Raw genomic sequence first — 18,623 nt, 5'->3', positions numbered from 1 at the left:
TGAATGTGTGCTTTGGTGTCGCTCAGGAAGTTGATATTTTGTCATGGAGGCGCAGAAAAAGCATTCGCAGTACAACTTTCTTAAAAGGCCCTACATCAGGGAAGAACAACATCCCCTAACTTTTTCTTGGGTTCCAACTGACCAGTGTCGCGCCCCGCCACACTGCTTAGTTTATAGTTAGGTTAGTACGGTCCATGCACGTACTTCATAAAGTCGAACTTCGGGAGCAGCTGTGCGGCTTTCGTTTCTGCAATTCGGTTAGTGGCTCTGTGGAAGCCTGTCCCGGGGCTCGGCGTGGGCGCAGCCCGACTGTCGGCAGAGGGGCGGTAGGTTCTCCTCATTGTTCCTCTGTACGTCTCCGCGACTACGGAGCATGTTCGGTCCCATTTCTTGCCGCTCCACAGCGACTAGCGGCCGCCCTGAGGCGATATAGCGCCGACAAAGGGCGGAAAAACGACGGGCCGGAAAACGCCCAGCTTAATACCTAATGGCCAGGGAGAACAGAAGACGGGCCCGGAGACAAAGGCCGGCACTTGGACAACCCGGGATCGAGAGCGACAGATCCCGAATTGGGAAAGGAGAGAGCGGAGGGAGACGACTGCGGTGATGGCAGCGCTGAAGACGCTTCATGGGCTTTTTTTTTTTTTTCGCTTCTATTGTTCGTCTTTTTCTATAGTTTTTCTTGCCAGTCCCTTCTTCTCTCCCGAGTAGCGGTATATATACCAGGCGTTCATCCCTTTGTCGGGACAGGCGTCATTCCTTTCTCCAGACCATTACACTGGCGCTGGCGCGGCCAACCCCGTGGCTGGATTCGCTATTTGTCACTGGAACTCGCTCACGTGATCGGAGGCGACCGCCTTTTATTCGGTTCTTCCTTTTCTGTTTTGCTCTTCTCTGCGAGCCCATTTCGGAGCACCCGGTCTTATTCAAGCTTCCTATGACAGCGCCCTTTTCGTTTTGGTGTTTGTGCGGCGTGCCGTCCCTATTTGGGGATCGGTGTTGCATTTTCTTTTCCGCGGCTGCGGCTTTCTTCCCTCGGTACTCGCGTCCTGGCGGAAATCTTCGCCAGAGCCGCAGTCGCCGCTTCTTTTTGCCTCTTCTGATCCTATTGGTCGTCGAAGAACCAGAGCACTCCTTGTTCGTTCTTTTTTCTGCTGCCCTTTTCTGTGTCACTTCTTCAGGCTCATTACTGGCTGGTTGCGCGCGCCTTGTCTCTTTCCTAACTGTCCTCTCAGTTCTCGGCCTCTCGATTTTTTTGGGGGCACGTGTGCGCGCGTAGTATGTTGACTGGCTCGAGTGCCTGCTGAGATGCAGCTTTCTTCTGTGCTCGGCGCCCCGTTGGCATTGTTTCCTTTTCTCCCTATCATTCTCCTGTCCATTAGAGATTCGATCTGCCTGATCTGTCGTTGTTTGTTTCTCTGCCCGTGCCTCTACCCGGCGAATCTTTGCTTGTCGCGTTAGGGATAGGCAGGAATCCGCTGTCATTGGCGCTATGTACCTTTCGCGAATGATGTCGAGTACTTGATTCGTTCAGTATATGTGGAAACGTTACGCCAGGTATATCTTATTTCTCTTCAACCTTGGAAAGAAGTGCGGAACTAATGAGCACTGGCATTACTTTTGTCGTCTAGTGCTCATAAATTGCTTTATTCCCAAATGCCGCTTTCGTCTTTTCTTATCACCGTTTTGCATTAATCAATAGACTAGGGTCAAACGAATAAGTATTCTTGACTCGATTTTTTTTACCCCCTATTTGCGCTCTTCGCTGTCCTACCTATACTTTACTAAATTGTTTTCATCCGTGCTGCGCATGATGCCCATGATTAGAATATTGCAGGCGGCGAGCGTCTCTAATGGAATCTTGCTTGTTAGGGTTACCTTTTAGTGGGAAGCACGTGAGAGCATCGGAGTATACAAAGACGTGTGGAGTACTTTTGGTGGGCTCTGCGATTTTAGTAAACGCGCGAAAGTTCACGCGTTTAGTTTGCTTCGTGTTATCATTTAGAGTTGTGTCACCCTTGGACCATGATGCATGCGCTTCCATATTCAGCGAAATGCGTCCACCGTCTTTAGGACCGTACCCACGATTCAGTCCTTGGTGCAAATGTCTCTTGTCAGACGAAAGAAAATACACTCTCAGATCATTTGTGCTGGATGCTCAAGAGATGTTCCATATGGAAAAATGCAGTAAATAGCCACTCTAACAGATCTCGGTTGCATTTCCTCGTGTGTTCCCAGAGTCGAGATCACGTGTTCACCCAGTGCAACGGGTCGGGCAATACTGGTAGTCGATATTTTGGACACATCTTTTAGTTGGTCATCCTCTTTGTACCTTTCTAGAATTTAACGGTGGATTTTACGACACGAAGCTGCGGCAGGCGTTACGTGCGTCAGAACGCCGGAGGCTGAGCGCAAATCTTTCCGCCTGGCTACATTTTAAAAGTGCGCTCTATCTAGGTTAAAAGCCCTCTTTTTACTTTTTTTTTACGCCAAACTTTTTGTTTGCTTAGAAAGTCAACAAGCCGAGCTTTCTATCTGCACGTGTCGTGAAAATGGTTTCAAACGATAGCAATGGTCCGGAAGCTGCTACGGCCTGTAAAGGCATAGAATAGAGCCGCTCCGTATTCGCGAAGTAAAACGCGCCCGCACGTGTTCGTGTTCGCTCTAAAGTATTCCATGCTTTAAAATAAAGATTGAAGTAGGAGATTGGATGAAGGGCAATAAAAAGTGCGTTATTGCACAGAACCTGAAAAAAAAAAGCATTCTTCTTCAGGCAGCAATAGCGTGTACCCCGCTAACGACAAAGGAAACGGCAGGGAAGAAAAAAAAAAGCCAGATCTCAACAACGTGGAGAAAATTGAGTGAAGCGCTCATAACGCGCGGAATGGGGAAAAAGGGCAGGAGCAGAAATTCGCGCACAGCATCAAAAGGGAGGGAGCAAGAGCTGCCGCCGCCAGCCCCGCCGCCGCCGCCGCCGCCACGAACTTCGAAAAGACGCGCATTGCCGTCTAGCTACCCGGCGCTAGCCGCCGTCGCCCCAATCGAGCCGCGAGGTTTCTTCTTCCCTAATCAATGCGTCGCCATGGCAACGTTTTTGTCCTCCCCCTCCGCAACGCTTTCTCTCTCTCCCTCCGTCTCACGGACATGTCCCCTCTGCCTCCATCGACTTGTCCTCTACACTCTCAATTCTCTCCCATCCTGCTCCGCTGTCTTTCTCTCTTCAGTTAATTTTTTCCTTTATTACCCTAATTTTTCTCCTGTGCGCACTGCCTCTTTTTACTCCGTCTATCGCTTGCGGTTATCTTCTTTCCTTTTTTCCCCATTTTCGTATTCCGTCCCGCGGGCGGCGCCGTTGCTGCCGTGCCCCGTACAGAGGAGCCTCTCTCGACTCGTGTCGTCGACTCGTCGCTCCGCCTCGTGTGCTGCGCGCTCGGGCTGCACTAGAGCACGTGGTGTCCCGGCGCCGCTTTACTGCACACCACGATGGGGGATGGGAGGGAGGGAGGCAGGGAGGGAGCGTTTCCCTGTCATGCCCTTCGCCTCTTTTCTGCCCCTGACAGTCATCCCTCTTTCCCGAATCCCAGGGACGAATTCCCTCCTCTCCCGTCATCGTCGTCCTCCTCTTCCCTTTGTCCTTCACGCACGCATCTGCCTGCCGTTGCTCGCGTCTGTGTCGCCGCTAGTTGTCCTTGCGTAACTACGCGCTCCCTGGCCACGGACGAGGCTCGTGACGTGGACTCACTAATGTAATCGTTCGCTGTTCGTGTGGGCAACGCTTTTTGCTTCGCCGTGAGTCTTCGCCTGTCAACTTTTGGCCGAATCGGAACTGCTTGTTCAGGGAAGCGCGGTCAGATGAAATTGAGATATGCCGCGGCAGGTGTCGCGGTAAAGCTTTCTTTTTTTTTTTTTTTTTGTCTCGCCTGTCGACTTCCTTTTGTCGAAATACGCAGCGCAGTGGATTTTCAGTCAGATCGGCAAGCACGTGCGTCACGATGGCGCAACTCTGCAGGAACGAAAGAATGCCGATTCTTGAGGGCAGTTTGAATCTGGCCCTTGGCATAATTTTTGCATTCGAAAGTGTCCGCTGCTTCCATGTAATGCTGGGATAGGAGATTTGTCAAGCAGAATAAACGACGTTTTACTCCCATCTGTTCCTCAAATATATATTGTTTGATTGGAAAGAAAGAAAGAAGCAAAGAAAGAAAGAAAGAAAGAGCAATATATAGATATATTCAGAGTGGTAGCCATTACGGTTGATTGGCGTGCACTCATCACTGGAAGCTGCGGGATTTTTCCTTCGTTTCTAGCTTCATTTCTAGCGAAGTGGGAATGATGTTGGTCAAATATTTTAGGGTGTTGGTCAAATATTTTCCCACTTCGAGTTATAGATCAATTCGCTCTCGCCTTACCTTCTCATCTGCTGGCCGTCCTTGTTAGGTCAGTCGGTAGAGCGACTGCCCCGGACAGGCGGTGGTGCCGGGTTCGATCCCCAGATCAGGACGAATTTTTAACTACGAAGTTTTTGAGAAAGTTGTATAGCTTTCCTTTGTAGCCGTATGACTGCGCTTGGGTGGATGACAATGAGTAACTACTCCTTAACGAGAAATCTACTCCACCTTGGGAGATTCCTCTAAAGTATTTTACTGTAGACTTCTTGTGTTTGAAATCGCAGTACGCTGGCTGGATTATCGATGTCCCTGCCTAATGTGCTCTTAGCTCCAGCCACCCCGCAATCGGCAACTAACAGACATTGAGCGATGGTAGATCGCGGTGTCCAGCTCGCGCCCAGCTGCACACGTGGAGCTGGTGGGCTGGACTCTGAGTCGCTGAGAGCCACAAGCTCCTGGCCACCCTACGTGATATCGAGCGACCCATCAATACAGACAATAAGGCTCAAGAATCAATAAACATTTTCACCACCACCGCCACCATCGTTTCGTAACCAGCACGTGGCCAGGCTGTTAGAGGCACACCATGAGTCTTCATAAGGCTGTCAACAGCCGCTATACATGCCAGTAGAATCCCATTGTCTTAAGGCTGTCAACAGCTGCTATACATGCAAGTAGAAACCCATTGAGTCCTTTAGAACATACGCTGTGGGCTGCTAGCTATACTGTGTTTGAACCTTACTCTCTTCCATTTCCTGCTTTCGTTAGCAGTAGTTCTCTTCCAAGATCTTCAGTGTTCCCTTAGGCGATCATCGGCTACCGATTTCGCGCATTACATCCAAGGCGAAAGCACGCGCTTTTCTTCAGGTTTTTACTGCGAAACCTGGAACGGTGGCTTGTTTCCTAATACATGCAGCTCTCTCTGTCCTAAATGGAATCCAGGTAGTTTTCCTTTCCTTTGCGGCGGTCGAAGTTCGTAGTGGTTATCGATAGCTGGGTAAATGGCTTCCTCGTATCCGTGTGGGGAACTAACGGGCCTCCGTTTTTTTTTTTCTTTTTCGGGTCTTTTGTTTTCTTCCCATACCAGTACGTATGCACTTACCGACAGGTCGGCATACGAACTTAAAATGGAAACTTGTAAATAGGAGTATATAATTTTTCTCAAAAATAAAAAATGGCTCCATGAGGTGCCCTTTTTGCTTCACTACCTGTTAATCGGTTTCAAAGAAAGAAATATGGAGAGAAGGGAGACAGATTGTAGCCTGTTATTTTTCTCTCTCATTTGAAACTGGAAATCATTTCGATATGACATACCAGCGCACTCAGAGAACCAGGTATAGAAGGGACATTCAGAAGCGCTGACTTGCGACTTCATGATGGAACGTAGACACCGCAAAAAAGAAAAAAAAATTATTAATAGTGAAACAGAATACTTGATAATAATAATAATAATAATAATAATAATAATAATAATAATAATAATAATAATAATAATAATAATAATAATAATAATAATAATAATAATAAATTGCACACAAAATTAATACAATATATGATTAAACGTAATTCTGAACACAAACAACACGGTATAATATCTACCCGTGGAACAGAAGCTGATGTCTCTGTATTCCTGGTAATTTATTTAAATGAACTGTTACGTCATATCAAGATGCAATCCCAACTAGCCATTATGCTATGCTACTGGAAATTAGAGTCGCGTTGAGCGTGCTTGCAGAGGTCCTACGAAAGTCGACACATTGCTTCGAGGATCTGGTACCGCAGAGACTTCGGCGGCATGTTTTAATAGCGCAGGGAAACGCTGCCCTCCGCGGCGCTCACATTGTCGCCGCCAGCCCAAGTCCAGTGGTAGATAAAGGTGTCTCCCAACAGCTTTTAGTTGACTGTCAAAAGCGGCTGCGCAAAGGAAACGGGGACACTAGAGAAGGCCATAGGCGACACGAAAAGCGCTGAATTACCAACTCGGTGCTTGTTCTGTCGTCATATGTTCAGTCTTCGTCAAATTTCTTCAAGCCAAAGGATTTTTGTCTCAGTCGCCACATGAGGCCGTCTTATCACCGTTCAAGACTAAATGGTCGTGAAATGCCCTGAAATAGTTGCTTGCTGTGAGAAGCAACCATTTCGAAGCGTTAGAAAAACAAAATAAAAAAAAAACAATTAACCTTTAATTGTGCCGTCACGGCTTCATTTTGCGGCCGCGACGAAAATGCTTTGGTTTCAGGACTTTCTCATGTGTCCGCCTTTTTTGTTTTTCTTGCGCTGCCACGTTTTACAAAGAATCGCCCAACAAGCTCGCACCGAGTTATTAATCGATTACTTGCAATTAAACTTCGTCGTGTGCAAGCTGCAGCCACATTTTATGGAAGTAGGGCGTCGTCTCCTTTGAGCGCAAAAACAGGCACGGTTCTGGCAGATTGTAGTGGGCAGGTTACATTGCTTTGCGCTGATTGGTCTTGTAGTCACGTGACACCACAAGACAACACAAGGTTGACAAGAGGTGACATCGGAGAGAGAGAGAGAGAGAGAGAGGAAACTTTAATTGGGTAACGGAATAGTGTGGGTGGTTTCCTCAGTCCAGGATACCATTGGCTTGGGCCACCTCCCAGGCTCTGGTGAGCAGACTGCGCCCGCAGTCTGATTGAGACCCGTGTGGGCCAGCTCTGCCTCCCACTCCGCTTGGCTGAGTGGTCGAGCTTTATATTTTTTTAATTTCTTTTTGGAGTTCCATATCATGTGAAGGATGTCCGAGGATGGGAAGGTGATATTGTAATGCAGCGTTCCTTAATCGAAACCTTGGATCCGATCTTAGACGCATTGTCCTATATAGGTCATGCAAGGCGCGTTCGCATGACTTTAAAGCGGTTGTTGGTATCTATATGGGGTAGTATTTCATCCAATACGGTAGCTTGCTGATGCTAATAAGATGCTGATGAGATGAGTGGGATAATTATTCTAGGTATATATTAAATATTTTAGCAATATGCGACCATCAGAGTGCGCATACGCGAACAAGGATCCGCAAGTGGCTCACGAAGACGGGATCAGTTACTCTATAGCGTCGTGAATTTAAAACCACCCTGTTATATGTGCAGGATTTCTATCCTCACCCACCCACCCACCTTAGTCCCCGCTGCGAACTACAACGTGTTCCTGCTCTCGCAACCACTTCCACTATAGTGACATTATTACATGCCGTGTCCACGAGCCTTTCTTTACTTCAGTCGAAACAGGGTTTCAACTGGCGCTTATTCCCTAACCTGGCCTGCTCCATCGCCGCCTCTTTCCCTCTATTTCTTTTTTTCTTTTCCAGAGCTCGCGGCCTTGTCCCTGTTTCGGGCCACCTCGTTTACAGCTTGGCTTTACTAAATCGAGGAAGCGTTCTGAGTGATAAGAAATATAAGGCAAGCAGTTTCTATGCCGGCGTCGGATGTTGTATGTAGCCGCAGTCACGCTTTACGTTCGGCTCGTGTAGAATGCGAGCGATCGCGGCCGGAGCGCTGAGGTAAGAACAGCTTCCTCCGCTCACTGGGCAATCTGTGGCGGCTCCTCCATCGCCAAGGAAGCCTGCGGGGAAGGTTCCTTGCACCAAGCTCAGTAACGCTGAATCGGGAATAAAACAAAGTCTGGCTGCTGGTAGTCGATCAGGCACAAGGAGAGTGGCTGGAAGGCTGTTGCCTTAATCTCTATAGTTTCGAAATACATAAGCCGGCGGTGTGGTGCGACGCTAGAAGTCACGTGGTCTATAAAACTCTCCCTGCTGCCGTCGAAACGGTTCGTGTAGATGAAACAAAAGAAGCAAACAAGCACGGTGGTCGCTTCGGTAACGGAAGCGTTTCAGTGAAAGGAACAACGGACAGTCATATCCGTCCGGCGCCGAACGACAGAAAGGAGCCGCTCTGCGAGCCCGAGGCAAGATAAGAAACCGAGAAGACGAAGGCGAGGGAAATTGGCGGCGATTCGCGGCTTCTTTTTTGCCGGCGAGAAAAAGCAAAGGGAGGAGAGAGAGCCTGCTGCGCTGAATGTCGCGCCATCTTTGTCAGGGTCTTCGGTTCTTTGCTAGTGATGCAAGAAAGCACAGGCAGAGGAAATCTCTCCTTTCATTGGTGCGTCGCCAAAAGTGTTCATGGCTACGGGCTAAATGGTTTGTCCAGACTGGGTCTGGCGCTGGTGGTGAGGCGGCGCGGATGTTGCTGACAGATAGGCCGAGCCGAGGCTGCGCTCTGACTCTCTGAAGACCGTACGACGAAAGAAACAAAAGCAGTTCTCAGGAGTCCTCTTACGCTTACTGCACACGGAGCGAAGGCTGCAGCGCAGTCTGTCTTTGTCATCGCCGTAGACATATACCTTACTGCATTTTCCATTTAAGGACGAATGTTTGCGTCAGCCGGTGTTGTTAAGGGGACTCGGGAGCTATGCAGTTTTACTACTACAGATGAAATGAATCGACGGCATTACGGCAGGAGGATTTTCGGTGACACAGTAGCGCGTTAGTAGTCCACAATTAAAACGGCTTTTTTCTTTGTGAAAGTGGTGCTTCGAGGTGATTCGACCTTTTACCTGAAAGCGGCGATTAAGGTTTCGCGGTATTTAAAGCAACTATTGGTAGAAAAGTAAACAGGGCTGGCGCTTCGTGTTGGCACCGTAAATGGCAATAGAGGCGTTTAGCATAGCGGAGGCGTAGTAATGTAGACGTGTACCTATATACCGGAGCCCCCCTCCTGCGCAGGCATAGAGGCAGCTTTTGTGTCCCCGCCATTTAGCAAATGCGCATGTGCAGGAGGCGCCAGGTAAACCGGTATATGTTTCTGCGTGTCTCCGGCAAGCTAAAACTCTTATTATATAGTTTTGACTCAGGAGAGACCTGCTAGGGAACACGTATACCGGTTTATCAGACCTCTTCTCGCGTGTACTGGCATACAGGTGTGGAAGTCGTGGCCACTACGCCTATGCTTCCGGCTTCCAGTAAGTAGTCTATGCTAGTACGTATACGATATGCTAAATCTCTCTATGAAGTTGCAAACGGATAGCGGCTTATAAGTGTCTTTTCAGTGACTGCATGGTTGTGCAGAGAGAGAGCGAAAGACACTAGCAGTTCATCGTCGTCGTTGCTATGACCGTTAAATGTTGTGTTAAAAAGACACTTTATTTACATCTGCGCGGCGTTGAAAACTGAAGGTGAAACAAAGCAGAACCGTTAACAGCCTACCTCGTCATAGTTCTGTTGTCGTGAATCCTTCGGAGTCTACAGGGAGCCAGAAAAGGCTCGCTAAGCTTTCTTGCGCGGATGATCTCGGCTCTTATTTCTTCTCCCGTTACACACAGACATACAGACACATACATTTTAGCGTCTTCAGTCGGCGATAGCGCGAGAAATGAGTTCTCGAAGCCGCAGCCGTCCCTTCGGGCTGGTTCCTTTTCTTTCCACTTCCTAAGACTTTTCCCTCTTCCTGTACAGTCCAGAGGAGAACAATGAGGATGGTCCCCGTCTATGGCGCTAGGGACCGTAGAGGATCGACGCTTTTAGCTGAAAGATGAAAAAAAGAAAAGGCAACAAGAGGAAGGGGGATAACGCTCCTTTTTCCGTCCCGCCGTGTCGCTGCTTCCTTCCTTCCGGTTCCCCTTTCGAAGCTGGAGAGAAGTTCCTCCCTGCCACAGGGGACGGAAAACTCTGCTCCCCAACCAACCGTGGGGAAGTTTTTAAAAGCGAGCTGCGCAAGCGCGCTGCGAAGGCTTGCTGCGATTGTTTTTTTTTCGCCCCTCTCCCCCACTGCTTCCGTGGCTATCGCGCGTGCCCTCTCTAATGTCTTTTTCGTGGTCGTTCCCCGGAGGCCGAGGGCCTGCGTTGATGCCTCGCCTCGTTTTGTGCCCCAGCGGCCTCGGTCGCAATGCACTCGCCGCCCCTTGCCATTTCCTCCTCCTTCACCTCCTCCTTTTCCTCTCTGTTCGTGCCAACGTGTGTGCGTGTCCCGTTGTTTTCCGAGCGTCACCGCGAAAGGCTTGATGATGGTGCGCGTTTTTGCCGGGACTGGCTTCCTTTCTCTCCCGGGCCAGCGGCAGATTGCGCGTTCATGATCCCTCTAACGGAGCTAGCGACGTGCTTCTTCCCTTCGCCAGCTGGCTTTTGCGAACGAGCGCGACTTCGCCTTGAATTATTCGGGTTCCGCGCGCGAGTCGCTGAGAACGGGCTCGGGGGCCGTAATGGTCGTTTTGTAGTTGGTAGCGTTGCAGCAGCTTAAATCGGCAACAGTTGCTGTATCCGTCGGACCATCCCGGTGTGGCTTGCTTGCGGTTACTTCGTTCTTAGCAGCGGCAACGGTCGTGTGATTGCCGACTGTTTCCCTGGTCGCCGAAGCAGTCATCACGGCCGACCTTTGGCGCTTCGGTGCTGTATCGTGGTGGCTGCATCTTGCTTTTTTCCCTCTTGCATTTGACCCACACAAATATTCTTTAAATCCCTGGTGCAGCGTAGTTAACTGCATCTTATGTCTCTTAGTTGTTCCTCGAGGCTATATATTTTATTTACTCTTTGTTGATTAGGCTTTTAAGTCACTACAGTCATTTTGGCTCCACCTCCCGATCGTTGGTCGACCCTCTTTTGTTTTTCTTTTTTCGTTGTTTCGTCAGGCCGCCAGTCAGAGCATCCGCGGTTACTCCTTGATTTAGCAGAACATGAAGGTGAACTACAGGAAATCTTAACTGCATTGAATTTGCCGCTTTCTCATATTTCCCGAGAGCCTCGCAGAAAGCGTGATTTCATTCTACTGACACGTCGCTTACTTAATGAACTTTTGTGTGGCCGTTTCGGGAACTCTCACGAATACCCTGCCCTTATATCGCCCACACGAGCGTTCTGACGCTATCCATTAGTAACAGGTCGTTCACTAAGTTCGACCTTTTCCATTGCTGCCACACGTCCCATGCCTCCTTACTCTTCACCCGCTGTTGCTGGGCGCCTGCGTACGAAGACCTTTTGCGGAGTGAAACTCCGTATCAAGCTGCTGCGGGCTTTTTTTTTTTTTTTTTCACGTTGACATCTCAAATGGGCAAAGTGGGAGGTATGAATGAGGGCAAAAAGGGTGAGAGGCAATGAAGCTGTACTTGAGGATATTGGAGAATCCGGCTTTTTCACAAGATGTGACGCCCTCTGCGGACTGGATGAAAATTTCTCAGCTACTGCTTGAAAACGTGCGTGGGAGATGAAGCCGCCTGCGAAAGGGCGACGCGTGTACTTGACAGCTACTGCCATCGGTCGCCTACATCCATCACGAATATGAACTGTGCATGTGCTCCGAGGCCAGCTCCGGCTGCGCCGATCGTGGAGGCCCAAAACTGCGCATCTGTAGCTGCGGCTGGTTGTTCGTTTTCAACGAGGGGAGGGGCGCGCATGCGCAGAGCTGCTTTGTGAAAAAGAGGGGAAAAGGTCACTAGTCGACTTATGGCCGAAAATGTGGACAATGCAGTGCCGAGAAATTTGAATGTGCACGTACCGCAGGAGCCTGTGTTCGGACTGGCTGAACGTGGAGGAGCAAGTCAGGTTCTTACCCACTCCTAATAATCTTACGATAATAGGGAGAAGCTTAGCAACTATAATGAGTCTTATTCTCTGTTGGTGGTGAATCGAAGGACGAAGGTCTCATCATCAGGAACCGGCATCCGCTATGCGTTTCAAACAAAGACCGGAGGCAACGCTGTCAAGGCCACGCTAGAGTTCGAAAAACAAAAAAAGAGCCCTGCTAGGCCTAGTCAAGCGACACGTAGCTTCGTTTTGCTTGATTTTTTGTTGGTTTGGTCTAGGTTTAGACAAGGGCAGACTTGGCTTTGTATCTAGTGAATTGACGAGACTGTGGAGTAGAGGACGCCGTCAACTACAAGAGTGAACACATGATGCTCTATCTGCCGTCAAAGGACAAGAGGTGGGACATAAGTGGTACCATGGTCAAGTTGTATAGTCACACAGTGATTTCTGGCTCACTGAATGTCAAACTGCCTGCCAGGTTGAGCTTGGCTCACCCATGGCGTAGTGAAGTTTTCGCTTGGAAAATAAAGGGTGAAGGATTAAAAAGTGAAAAAGGCTGAAAACTGTCTGCTCGTAGAGGGTAGCTCAAATACGTGGAGACGGTAACGCATATGACAAAGTAGAAATGAGACGCCCCTGAGCGCTGTTCTTAACAACGGGATCTACTGTGATTGATGAAATACAAGTTCATGGTCTTCGATTGCTCTCTAGCAATGTATAGCGTATATATACACGCGACTCTGGACCAGAAAATTGGGCACTACAGCAACAACGCCCCACGGGCAAGTGCAATATTGAAATCTGTACTACTTCTGTTAAAATAAAGAGTACTCAAAAGCTACACGTCTTTACACATAATTGCCATGGCACGTCGTACTAAGCCCCTGTCTACGGTCTACCCTCCACCGGCAAAGACACTAGACAAAAGGGAGGAGGTGCACCTCCGCAAGCTACAGGCAATACATTTTAACAACCCACGAAGACTACACGCGTTAGATACAGAGTCATTTAAGTCACAATGCAAATTCTGCGGAGAGAAAGCGGACCTGTACCATATGGTGTGGGCATGCCAGCGAAATCAGACTTATCACTATTAATAACCAGCCAACGCCGGAGGGGTGGGAGGCAGCTCTGACCAGCTCGGACGCAAGGGGTCAAAAAGAACTCATCGAAAGAGCGCGGACAGCAGCCTACGCCAATGGGGTTCCGGACTGAGGACTCCAACCGCCGCTACAACCTCATAAACATTTTCATTAAAATATTTTTACCACCACCTAACCGGGTTCACCATTGCTATTTGTCAACTGCGTTGGCGGTGCATTCTGAATATTGAAATAACTTTCCAAATCGCAACTCTCCACTTGCTCCTTTTTAGATCGTTATCCGATTGCTATTAAAATTAGGTGTTGGTAATAGGTTCAAATTTGACTTTTATATCGAGTTCCTGAAACAGTACTCCTTCGAATGGTACTCGCAAGCTTTGAGTGAGCCGGCCGAAAATTCATCCTCTGACTGATTCCGAAGCAGGAAGGAATATGGACTCTAGATTTCTCTTTCCCTCTTATCTACATTTCCAGATATTCAGCGCACGTGGAACGTACTTACAAATATCAAGGCCCGAATATGCGTCTCTCTACTGCCTGATGTTTTAAAGTTGAACTGTATTCAAATGCATCCAATTACCGGATTTTATCTTTCACGCGCTTGCACATGCGCAGAACGTAGAGTTTGGACATTTGAGGACATCCTACTGTCGCGGGTAATTCTTCATTCTTTAATAAAACTCCATTTCTCTACCCGAACTGGTATGGAAGAATATATGTGCTTAAAAAAGACTCGTTATCATTGCAAGTGCAAACCAAGAAGAATAAGGAAACAGAAGGGAGGCAAAAAGAAAGCGAATACACGGCCACGGGACGCCGGGGACAAATCTAATAACTGCGAAGACCAATAATGCCTAGTGTCAACGCGGCCCCGTGGTGCCGTATATCGAAAAGCAGCAGCACGGCGGCGAAGAGGAGGACGCCGACGGAATAGCGTACCTCCACCGGCGACGGCAGCGCGCGCCTCGGCTAATAAGTCCAAAAGCCAATATGTAGCGCGCGATGTCGTTACAGGGCCGGTTTCGCAAGCGCGCGCTCAAAAACACTCTCTCTCCGGCACCGTTCTTTTTTCGTGATTCATTCCTTTACACGCCGATACGTCGTCGGGCGCTGGGCTGGCGACAATGATTTTGTTTCGCCTTTCTGTTGCTTTGCTTTTGCTTTTCTGTTGCTTTTCGTTTGCTTTTCTTTTGCTTTTTACCTTCCTAGGAAGATTAAAAATTTGAAACCATTCCGCCGGCTTCCAAATTCGCTTTGCCGATGCGTCGTTACGTCATGGTGTTATTTTTTTTTCTTCGCCCCTCTGATATTGGGCGGTGTGTTTTTGTCGGTATATAGTTTTTGCTTTACAATTTCGTCGCTTTGTCGGGTAATCCGCTTTCCTCACGCTTCGTCGCGCGTTTTGTTACGAGCGTATACGCTGCTTTCTTTGCTTTATTAATAAACCTTCTTGCTGCTTTGAAGCGCGGGACAGCTGCCTACTCTCTCTCCCCACCCCCTCCTTCGGCGATGTCCGACAGCATGTTAGGATTTTGCATGGACGCTGTAGGTCGTGTTACACGCAGCGCAGAGTATAGTGTCGTCTGCCACTTCTTCCCGCCGTGTTCTCTTGTGCCTTAGATTCTCTCGCCCTCCTGTGCTCAGTGCAAGCAGCGCCGAACTAATGAGATTGTTTCGCTTAGCTGACGTTTTTCCGCTGCGTTCATTTTTTTTTTTTTCATTTTCTCTCGCTTTGACGGCCTCCGTTGGACGCGCGTTGCAGAAGCAGCTGCGTATAATAAGCCGCCTTGTCCGGGGAAAACAACCCAATTAGGTTCCTTCTGTGTGCCTTTTCTCCATTACTGTCATTCCATCCGATCTTCGACTGTAAGCTTAAACTTTCTTGCACCTGCTGTTCTGTCGGCAGTACGTTTGGGTACTGGGTGACCTTGTTTTTTATGGCTGAAATATGTTAGCAGGTAGAGGTTACCGTACTTTCGATGTCCCCTTTGACCCACCGCGGTGGCGCATTGCGCATGGTTACGGCGTTCGAATGATGTACCTGAGGATGCGGCATCGAATCCAGACCATGGCGGCCTCTTTTCGGTGGAGGCGAAAAGCAAGGCGCCCTTGTGCTGTGCGACGTTAGTGCACGTTAAAGAAGCCCAGGTGGTCGAAATTTCCGGAGTCCTCCACTACGGCGCCCTTGTTTCGGCACTTTGGGGCGTTAAACTCTATAGACGAAACGATTTTCCCATTGAACACGCCCCTTTTTTATCAATATCTCTGTCTTTTCTATAATTACGTCTACGTTTGCAGTCATAACAAATGACTTTCTCCATCTGCAATTTACGCTTTGTTGCGCCAGCGGGCGACCCCATGCCCACACTAATCTCCAGTCTAGTTATCCGCCCCTACCTGACTCAAGCTTTTGTTCTTTGCATACGTACTGTCATAGCTCTAGCGATTTATATTTGTGGCGGCGTAACAATGATTGACCGATTCGTGAAAGGCTTAAATAGCATTTTCGGCTTGTTAGTTATCCATCTGGGAGTTAAAGGCGCAGATCGTAGGTTCAGGGACTGGGCATCTGGGCTGGGTTTCAACCTCGTTGCTTTCTTGGCAGTATGCATACTAACCAAGAACAGAATCGTTAACGCCTAACGCCCCGGCACGGTGGTACAGTGGTAAGACGCCCGACTACTGTGCCGGAGTTCCCGGGTTCGAACCCGACAACGGCTGCAGCGTTTCGATGGAGGCGAAACGAAGTGGCGTCCGTGTGCTGTGCGATGCCAGCGCATGTTAAAGATACCCAGGTGGTCGAAATTACTCCGGAGCCCTCCACTGCGGCTCCTCTTTTTCTGTTTCAACTTTCACTGCCACCTTCCACCCTTCCCATACGGCGCGGTTCAGGTGTCCGCAGAGCAAGTGTGACAGACACTGACCCTTTCCCTTCCTGTGAACAAATTATTATTATTAATAACGCCTAACACCAGAGCTACGCTCACTCCTTTGGGATCTTAGCAGAGCTAGAAAACGTCAGCGGTCAGCAGCCACAAGACCAATAAGGTCAGAAAATCAGCTCCTCTCCCTGCCCCAACGTTTTGCGCTTGTTGACTTCCAGCGAAATGCGTGGCTCCTGTGAAATGCAGTGGAGTCATTTTGAGCGCGATGGCCACTTCCGCTCTGTGAAGCTGGCCTTTTAGGGTTGGAATGCTCTTTAATAATCTTGGCCCAGTAACTCGCGCCTCCCTTTTTTTTCTTCGCGCGTTGACAGTGCATCTTCTTCTTGTGCTTTGTGCAGGTGTCGTATGCCCGCCCTAGTAGTGAGGCTATTAAGGGTGCCAACCTGTACGTCAGCGGACTCCCCAAGTCCATGACTCAGCAGGATTTGGAAGGGCTGTTTTCTCCCTATGGCCGCATCATAACTTCGCGCATCCTCTGCGACAACATCACCGGTCTGTCCAAGGGCGTGGGCTTCGTGCGCTTCGACCAGCGCGTGGAGGCCGAGCGCGCCATCAAGCACCTGCACAACAGCGTGCCGGCCGACGGCGGCGCCACCGAGCCCATCACCGTCAAGTTCGCAAACAACCCGAGCAACAACGCCAAGGCCATCGCGCCGCTGGCCGCCTACTTGTCGCCCCAGCGCCGATTCCCAGGGCCTATACACCACCCGGCCAACCGCTTCAGGTAAGGTCCAATGCATGCCACCTTACCGACTAGTACGGTTAGGCCTATTCGTTGAAAATGGCATTCTCGATGTTTAAAATCTTACGAATGCTGTTTATGAGTAGTTTTTAAAGCAGTTAAGACGCCTTTTCTAGTTTAGCAGACTGATCGGGGATTTCCATAGGTGTGCGCAGTGTTCTGAATTATGGGGAGCGACGTTTCACCACAGCGCCCCCGCTCTCCACCCTTCCTTCCACCAAACTCCCTACGTCCAAAACGCAGCGTAACGATGAGGATTTGTTATTAGACATTTATTTTGACGTAATGCAGTTGAAACAAAGAAAGTACGCGCTCAAAATTAAAACAAGCTTCGCCATGGACACATAAATGAAAAGTACGCGACGACGCGCGTTCACAATGGTTTCTTGAGTCCTCGATCGGTTTTTCGAGGGTAAAACTGACAAGTGAGTAGTTCTCGCAATGCAACATCACGGGTACCAGCCGCCAGTATGGTGAAGAAAAAAAAAACCCTGCATGGCCAAAAACTTGCACGTTTATAATTTGACTACACACTTCCGGTAGACTTGGCGCCCCCGTGAGAGGATTGTCTCCTACATCCTCTCCAGCCCCCCCTGTGCGCAAGCCTATGGGGATTTCCACGGGGTGTCAGTGTGCTTTCGACCACGAAGGTGAAAGTGGATAAAGGTGATTTGGAGCCGACATCTTCGCAAATGACGTGAATTTAACTGCATTCAAGTGCCTTTTCTTGAAACGTCGTGGCCCGTAGCCAGAAGCGGGAAGCGGAGGATGCAGCCGAGAGGGTTTGATGAAAGGAGCAAAAAAAAGAAAACACAAAAATAGAAAAATCTTTGCCACACTTATATAAACTCGAGCGGGAATCAAACCAACGCCTACGTAGGCAAACCAGGCTCGATTCGCGCTCCTTGAGACCACTCTGATGTAGCCTCTTTCTCTCGCACTGTGCTTTAGATAGCGTCGTCTTTACCATTTTTGGTCTGTGCGTTTTGCGTCGCCAATGTTTGTAAGGAGCGCCAAGAGATAGGTTAGTTTGATTGAAAGTCAAGGCGGATAGTATCGCTGTGCACGCCTCAAGTGCGCTGTTCGGCTTGGGGCATGCAAAAAAAGAAGTCTATGGCACAGAAGCTTGAGGTGTTGGGCGAGAGCGGGAATTCTGCAACTTCAAAGCCACGTTTGCAACATTGGTGACAAATAAAAATATTTAATACCGAAAATCTAAAAGGAAAAAGTAAAGGCCATAACTTTAACGTAAATTTGGCGCATTACAGGACATGGTCGCCTTTTAATGTTCCTTTGTTTTGGGTGCGGGAGGTAGGAACGTGACTCCCTTCCGAGGACAGGATCGTTCGGTGCTCCGTTGGGTGCGATGGAAGGCGGAATTGTGAACGGAGCGCTAAATGGTTACTCTGTTGGTAGGTGCGCAAACATGAACTGTTCTAATTGTATTTTTCCAAGTTCACGTCATTGGGTAGATTCCGGGCCCTGACTGAAGAAGCAGCGACATATAGCGTACCGTACGTACCTCATCTCTTCGAGCATTGATGGCTTCGAAAGGAACTACCGCAGCGCTTGCTCAGTGCGGTTGTTCCCGCTTCGATGCCCAGCGTCGCTACGTCCCTCGAGTAAATACAGTAATGCACTACAGGGCTTTTCGGTTGAAAAGCCATCTCGTAGCCCATAGCTTGAGAGGAAGATTTCAAGGAGGAGTCAGAAACATGTCGGGAAAATCCTATGATACCGATATGCGGGGTTCACTGGAGCTACATCGAGATCTGTTACTTTGTTGCCAAGACAAATGGCGGCTTCACGTTCTTCATGGAGGAAGGAAACAACTTAGGAGAGGCCCTTGCCATTCCCAATGCATTGGAGAAAGTGTGGCGGCAATGACGTCAAAGTTTAGGGTTAGCCAAG

General features: G+C 49.0%; 1 protein-coding gene across 2 annotated transcripts in view; it reads left to right on the top strand.

Annotated features, from left to right (window-relative positions):
• fne (ELAV like RNA binding protein found in neurons) overlaps positions 1-18,623 on the top strand; it is a 173,923-nt gene that overhangs the window by 142,730 nt on the left and 12,570 nt on the right. For both annotated transcript variants that reach the window (XM_084576232.1, XM_084576231.1), the window contains exon 5: positions 16,309-16,694. In XM_084576232.1, the coding sequence (XP_084432358.1) occupies positions 16,309-16,694 (386 nt within the window). The remainder of the gene's footprint in view (positions 1-16,308; positions 16,695-18,623) is intronic.

The sequence above is a fragment of the Amblyomma maculatum genome, chromosome 8 (assembly GCF_055883805.1).
Source record: "Amblyomma maculatum isolate TAMU_Amacu chromosome 8, ASM5588380v1, whole genome shotgun sequence".
NCBI lineage: Eukaryota > Metazoa > Arthropoda > Arachnida > Ixodida > Ixodidae > Amblyomma > Amblyomma maculatum.
This window is presented reverse-complemented; position numbering and strand designations above follow the sequence as displayed.